This window comes from Nerophis ophidion, linkage group LG20, assembly GCF_033978795.1.
Source record: "Nerophis ophidion isolate RoL-2023_Sa linkage group LG20, RoL_Noph_v1.0, whole genome shotgun sequence".
NCBI classification, from domain to species: domain Eukaryota; kingdom Metazoa; phylum Chordata; class Actinopteri; order Syngnathiformes; family Syngnathidae; genus Nerophis; species Nerophis ophidion.
Window position 1 is genome coordinate 39070153 of NC_084630.1, and position 7500 is coordinate 39077652.

The following is a 7500-nucleotide window of genomic DNA, read 5'->3' on the forward strand; positions in this document are numbered from 1 at the left end:
TTCAGCCTCGGAAAATATACACAATTTGACATCATTTAGGAAAAAAGGTCTTGAAATTGGCCCCTGGAGTCACAAAAGACTCATCATCATAACATCGTAAGGAACTGTTGTTTTTATTTTTGAGGGCACGTTTGAAGCAAAAGAGGGATCAGCGCCAACAAAGGAGGTTATGTAGACGTTCATGTTTAGTGTCCAGGTAAACACATTTATACACCTGCACATATACAAACCCCGTTTCCATATGAGTTGGGAAATAGTGTTAGATGTAAATATAAACGGAATACAATGATTTGCAAATCCTTTTCAACCCATATTCAATTGAATATGCTACAAAGACAACATATCTGATGTTCAAACTCATAAACTATATATTTTTTTTTGCAAATAATAATTAACTTAGAATTTCATGGCTGCAACAAGTGCCAAAGTAGATGGGAAAGGGCATGTTCACCACTCTGTTACATCACCTTTTCTTTTAACAACACTCAATAAACGTTTGGGAACTGAGGAAACTAATTGTTGAAGCTTTGAAAGTGGAATTCTTTCCCATTCTTGTTTTATGTAGAGCTTCAGTCGTTCAACAGTCCGGGGTCTCCGCTGTCCTATTTTATGCTTCATAATGCGCCACACTTTTCGACGGGAGACAGGTCCGGACTGCAGGCGGGCCAGGAAAGTACCCGCACTCTTTTTTTACGAAGCCACGCTGTTGTAACACATGCTGAATGTGGCTTGGCATTGTCTTGCTGAAATAAGCAGGGGCGTCCATGAAAAATACGGCGCTTAAATGGCAGCATATGTTGTTCCAAAACCTGTATGTACCTTTCAGCATTAATGGTGCCTTCACAGATGTGTAAGTTACCCATGCCTTGGGCACTAATGCACCCCCATACCATCACACATGCTGGCTTTTCAACTTTGCGTCGATAACAGTCTGGATGGTTCACTTCCCCTTTGGTCCGGTTGACACAATGTCGAATATTTCCAAAAACAATTTGAAATGTGGACTCCTCAGACCACAGAACACTTTTCCACTTTGCATCAGTCCATCTTAGATGATCTCGGGCCTAGAGAAGCCGGCGGCGTTTCTGGATGTTGTTGATAAATGGCTTTCGCTTTGCATAGTAGAGCTTTAACTTGCACTTCCAGATGTAGCGACCAACTGTATTTAGTGACAGTGGTTTTCTGAAGTGTTCCTGAGCCCATGTGGTGATATCCTTTAGAGATTGATGTCGGTTTTTGATACAGTGCCGTCCGAAGGATCAAAGGTCACGGTCATTCAATGTTGGTTTTCGGCCATGCCGCTTACGTGGAGTGATTTCTCCAGATTCCCTGAACCTTTTGATGATATTATGGAGCGTAGATATTGAAATCCCTTAATTTCTTGCAATTGCACTTTGAGAAAGGTTGTTCTTAAACTGTTTGACTATTTGCTCACGCAGTTGTGGACAAAGGGGTGTACCTCGCCCCATCCTTTCTTGTGAAAGACTGAGCATTTTTTGGGAAGCTGTTTTTATAGCCAATCATGGCACCCACCTGTTCCCAATTAGCCTGCACACCTGTGGGATGTTCCAAATAAGTGTTTGATGAGCATTCCTCAACATTATCAGTATTTATTGCCACCTTTCCCAACTTCTTTGTCACGTGTTGCTGGCATCCAATTCTAAAGTTAATAATTATTTGCAAAAAACAAATGTTATCGGTTTGAACGTCAAATATGTTGTCTTTGTAGCATATTCAACTGAATATGGGTTGAAAAGGATTTGCAAATCAATCGTTGTAAACGTTCATGTTTAGTGTCCAGGTAAACAGATTTATACACCTGCAAATATGACCCTCATTGAGACGCATTCTGATCGTCTTTTACACCGCCCTCAAGTTAATAAGAGCATTGAGTGCAGGGGTGTCACACTCCTGTTTACTAGGGGCCACATTGGCTGCCCCCAGAGGGCCAATATAAATGAGGTGGCAAGCCACCTTACATGACGTAGCGGGCCAACTTAAATCATGTGGCGGGCAAAATTAAATGACGTGGCGGGCCATGTAAAATTATGTGGTCTGCCACATTAAATAATGTAGCTCATTGAATAAAGTGGTGGGCCAATTTCAATAAAGTGGCAGACCACATTAGATAAAGTTACAAACAAACGTTAAATAAAGGGACAGACCATGTTAAATAAAGTGGCAGACTATGTTAAATAAAGTAGCAGACTATGTTAAATGACGTAGTAGGCCACTTTAAATAAAGTGACAGACTACCTTAAATGATGTGGCAAGCCCTAGGAATAAAACACAGACAAAACTGCTCCTAGGAAGAAAACACAGACAAAACTGCCGGTAACTTCCAGTAGGAATTTCATAGAGACATGAAACAAAAACATCTATGTAGGTCTCACCTAGACCTACATGTCATATATTGACAACCCCCAGCAAAAATCCACAGGAAGTTTGCAATTCCCCCTACAAAACAAAAGTTTTGTAAAAACCGGTCACCTTTTTTCAAACATTATCTCCTCTGAGCGCGTTTGTCGTGTCGGTTTCAAACTACCAGCAGGAAGGTAAAAACTACAACATTTATAATAAAAAGTAGTGTATAGTTCTAACTTATAGCTAGCTGTCAGTAGACACGTTATGGAAGGTAAAAACTACATTTATAATAAAAAGTAGTGTATAGTTCTAACTGATATCTGTCAGTAGACACGTTATGACAGGTAAAAACTACAATATAATACAAAGTGGTGTGTTGTTCTAACTTATATCTGGGAAGCCCAGACTTCCCTCTCCTCAGCCACTTCCATATACAGTGGGGCAAAAAAGTATTTAGTCAGCAAGCGATTGTGCAAGTTCTCCCACTTCAAAGGATGACAGAGGTCTGTCATTTTCATCATAGGTACACTTCAACTGTGAGAGACAGAATGTGAAAAAAAAATCCAGGAATTCACATTGTAGGAATTTTAAATAATTTATTTGTAAATTATGGTGGAAAATAAGTATTTGGTCACTTCAAACAAGGAAGATCTCTGGCTCTCACAGACCTGTAACTTCTTCTTTAAGAAGCTCTTCTGTCCTCCACTTGTTACCTGTATTAATGGAACCTGTTTGAACTCGTTATCTGTATAAAAGACACCTGTCCACAGCCTCAAACAGTCAGACTCCAAACTCCACTATGGCCAAGACCAAAGAGCTGAGAAAAAGAATTGTAGACCTGCATCAGACTGGGAAGAGTGAATCTACAATAGGCAAGCAGCTTGGTGTGAAAAAAATCAACTGTGGGAGCAATTATCAGAAAATGGAGGACATACAAGACCACTGATATTCTCCCTCGATCTGGGGCTCCACGCAAGATCTCATCCCGTGGGGTCAAAATGATCATGAGAACGGTGAGCAAAAATCCCAGAACCACACGGGGGACCTGGTGAATGACCTGCAGAGAGCTGGGACCAAAGTAACAAAGGTTACCATCAGTAACACACTACGCTAACAGGGAATCAAATCCTGCAGTGACAGATGTGTCCCCCTACTTAAGCCAGTGCATGTCCAGGCCCGTCTGAAGTTTGCCAGAGAGCACATGGGAGAATGTCATGTGGTCAGATGAAACCAAAATAGAACTTTTTGGTATAAACTCAACTGGTGGTGTTTGGAGGAAGAAGAATACTGAGTTGCATCCCAAGAACACAATACCTACTGTGAAGCATGGGGGTGGAAACATCATGCTTTGGGGCTGTTTTTCTGCTAAGGGGACAGGACGATTGATCCGTGTTAAGGAAAGAATGAATGGGGCCATGTATCGTGAGATTTTGAGCCAAAACCTCCTTCCATCAGTGAGAGCTTTGAATGGTTGACCAAATACTTATTTTCCACCATCATTTACAAATAAATTCTTTAAAATTCCTACAAAGTGAGTTCCTGGATTTTTTTTCCCCATTCTGTCTCTCACAGTTGAAGTGTACCTATGATGAAAATGACAGACCTCTGTCATCCTTTGAAGTGGGAGAACTTGCACAATCGCTGGTTGACTAAATACTTTTTGGCCCCACTGTATACTCGGTCCCGTCCATCGCTGCTTGCAGCTCGAATTATGTTGTTGTTTTTGTAAGTAGTAGTATTTTCCGATGCAGGCGCACTTTGGAGAAGATATTTTTGACGTCCGAACCCCAAGTCCCATCATGCATTGCTCACCTGGCCAAAGACGCCTTCTCCATCAGTTTTTGCCTGACGAGTCCGCAGGTCTCCACGCAGTCCAGCATGATGGCGCTCCACAGCTTCTCCCTGGAGGGCCGCTGCAGCACGCCCTGCTCGTCCTCCGTGTGGTTGAGCCAGAACTCCAAACGCCGCTCGGGGACGTTGTTGGCCCGAGCCAGCCGCTTCAGCACTTCCTGTTGCCGGCTCTTCTCCACGGAGCTGAAGGCTTTCACCTCCCCCTGGCTGGCGGCCATGAGGGACAGCAGAGAGAAGCCCTCCGACACGTCCAGAACGTAGAGAAGGTCCTCCGGTTCCGGCTCCGCCCTTAAACCCGGTTCCTGGCTTTGGGATTCCGCCTTCAGCCGGGCTATGAGCTTGGACAAGGCGCCGGCGAAGCTCCGGTGGTAGTCGCGGTTGTTCAGGAGCGCCATTTCGGAACATTCCAACATGCACAGGTCTTTGGGCGGGTTCTGGTGGGTTTGCAACGACGCTAGGGCGCTGCACAGCTCCACTTCCGGGTTGGGAATCAGGCTCGTGGAGTTCTGAGAGTCCGGATACTTGCCTAGACGGGTCTCCTGCCCGTCTCGGAGTACGGCAACGCTGCAGAGTCTCAGGTAGGCGTCTTTGCAGGAGACTTCCACTACCAGCTCGTCTCCAGGTTTCAGGAGGAAACCTGCAGGAAAACCACAACAACAACAATATCAGGGCTGTTGAAAAAAATCCATATGTCGCCAGACCGGTTCCGTTCCAAAACCTATTTGTAGTATTTATTTCTATTCTAAAAATGATTTGAATGTGTCGGAACGGAGGCTATGTTGGGGTTTGTTTTCCCGGAATGCAAAGGAAGGTGACGGGACATGGCGTGAAGGTAAATACATACTTTAAATGCCTACTGAAAGCCACTACTAGCGACCACGTAGTCTGATAGTTTATATATCAATGATGAAATATCAACATTGCAACACATGCCAATACGGCCGCTTTAGTTTACTAAATTACAATTTTAAATTGTAGAGGACATTTTGTTCCAGCACCGTTCACAGCTGCAAGTCGTCTGTTTTGATCGCATAATTGCACAGTATTCTGGACTTCTGTGTGGCTGAATCTTTTGCAATTTGTTCAATGAATAATGGAGACGTCAAAGAAGAAAGCTGTAGGTGGGAAGCAGTGTATTGCGGCCGCCTTTAGCAACACAAACGAAGCCGGTGTTTCATTGTTTACATTCCCGAAAGGTGACGGTGAAGTTTTACTATGGAACAGAGCGGTCAAGCGAACACGGTTGGATTGGACCACACACACAATGTACAGTGTATTATGCAGCGATCGTTTTGAAAGATCGTGTTTCGAAAAGGGTCCCTTGCGAAGGGCAGAGATGGGCATCGCCACCACCCGTCGACTGGTGCTGAAGAAAGGTGCGGTGTCGACCTTCAGGTTGTACAGGTACGACCATATCATCATCAGCCGTTGTCAGTCCACTGCTGGACGAAAGCCTCAGCATGTTTCTGCCATTTGGCGTACTTTTCATGCTGGTTATTAGCCTACACCTTCCACGATGGCTTGGTGCGGGTTGGAAGGGGTATTTTATATCAGAGATCCTTCTCCTAGACTAATTGCCTTACTGGGCTGTTGAAATTAGTCTGTCCTGTTTGTTGTCCGCGCCCCATTTACCCAGGGACCCGCTCAGCTTTATGGCGCTGACCGCCCGCCAGTCACAAGAGAAAGTGCAAACGGTTCTTTGTGTGCATTTTATAGATGTTAGTTGGGACTCACTAACCCCACACACAACCTCCCATCTCATGCCTGGATGTAGTTTAACGTCATATCCAGGACAATATAATCTCACTAAAACACTAGTAACACAATAAGCTGATAAGGGATTTTCCTGAATTATCCTAGTAAATTTGTCTAATAACATCTGAATCGCTCCCACTGTATAGAATTTTTTTTGTCTTTCTAGTCCTTCACACTCACTTTCCTCATCCACAAATCTTTCATCCTTGCTCAAATTAATGGGGAAATCGTCGCTTTCTCGGTCCGAATCGTTCTCGCTGCGGGTGGCCATGATTGTAAACAATGTTCAGATGTGAGGAGCTCCACAACCCGTGACGTCACGCGCACATCGTCTGCTACTTCCGGTACAGGCAAGGCTTTTTTTATCAGCACCAAAAGTTGCGAACTTTATTGTCGATGTTCTCTACTAAATACTTTCAGCAAAAATATGGCAATATCGCGAAATGATGAAGTATGACATATAGAATGGACATGCTATCCCCGTCTAAATAAGAACATCTCATTTAAGTAGACCTTTAATTTATCTATAAAAAAAAAAGTGCAAACTAAAGGCGCACACAAGGCGGAGAACAAACTTGGCTAAAAAAAAAGCGTTGCGTCCCGGAAGAGTTAGCGCTGCAAGGGGTTCTGGGTATTTGTTATGTTGTGTTAATGTTGCGTTACGGTGCGGATGTTCTCCCAAAATGTGTGTGTCATTCTTGTTTGGTGTGGGTTCACAGTGTGGCGCATATTTGTAACAGTGTTAAAGTTGTTTATACGGCCACCCTCAGTGTGACCTGTATGGCTGTTGACCAAGTATGCCTTGCATTCACTTGTGTGTGTGAAAAGCCATAGATATGTGATCGGGCCGGCACGAAAAGGTAGTGCCTTTAAGGTTTTTTGGCGCTCTGTACTTCTCCCTACGTCTGTGTACCACTCCGTATATATTCTAATACATATGAAACAAATGTAATATCAAATGAAAAACAAGACAGACATTCTATATTCATAAATAAAAAAAAGGCGTATGCCTTTTTGTATATGAAGTACAAATGTATCTATTATATTTTTACATTAAGTATTGAATCATATATAGAAACCTTACAAGTAATAAAACATATATTCTAATCATTCAATTTTTTATACGTAACATATAATAAAACAATATGTGATATTTTATATTCATGTATGTAAAATAGTAACGTAAGCTTTTTATATATGCAATTTGACACAATTGGGGACAATTTACAAAATTACCATTACAGAAACTAATAATAATTAAAGCTGCAAGCAGCAATGGTTAGATCTGCTTTGGCTGCTGCCCCCGCGACCCAAGCCCGGATGAGCGTTAGAAGATGGATCGATAGTAGCTACTATTAGCAAACAGACAGATTTACCATCTCAGCGTAATATCTTAACATCGACACACTCTCTCGTCGCAACTCGGCCCTGATGGTTGGCACCTATAAGTTTACAATTAGTTGTAAAATGTTTGACGATTGGACTTCTGTTTTGAAGGGGGAATTGCAAACTTCCTGTTGATATTTGCTG

At 42.9% G+C, this 7500-nt stretch overlaps 1 protein-coding gene across 2 annotated transcripts in view; it reads right to left on the minus strand.

The window, feature by feature from the left end:
- Nucleotides 1–7500, minus strand: part of prmt9 (protein arginine methyltransferase 9) — a 36541-nt gene that overhangs the window by 3077 nt on the left and 25964 nt on the right. For both annotated transcript variants that reach the window (XM_061881208.1, XM_061881209.1), the window contains exon 10: nt 4177–4852. In XM_061881208.1, coding sequence (XP_061737192.1) covers nt 4177–4852 — 676 coding nt within the window. The remainder of the gene's footprint in view (nt 1–4176; nt 4853–7500) is intronic.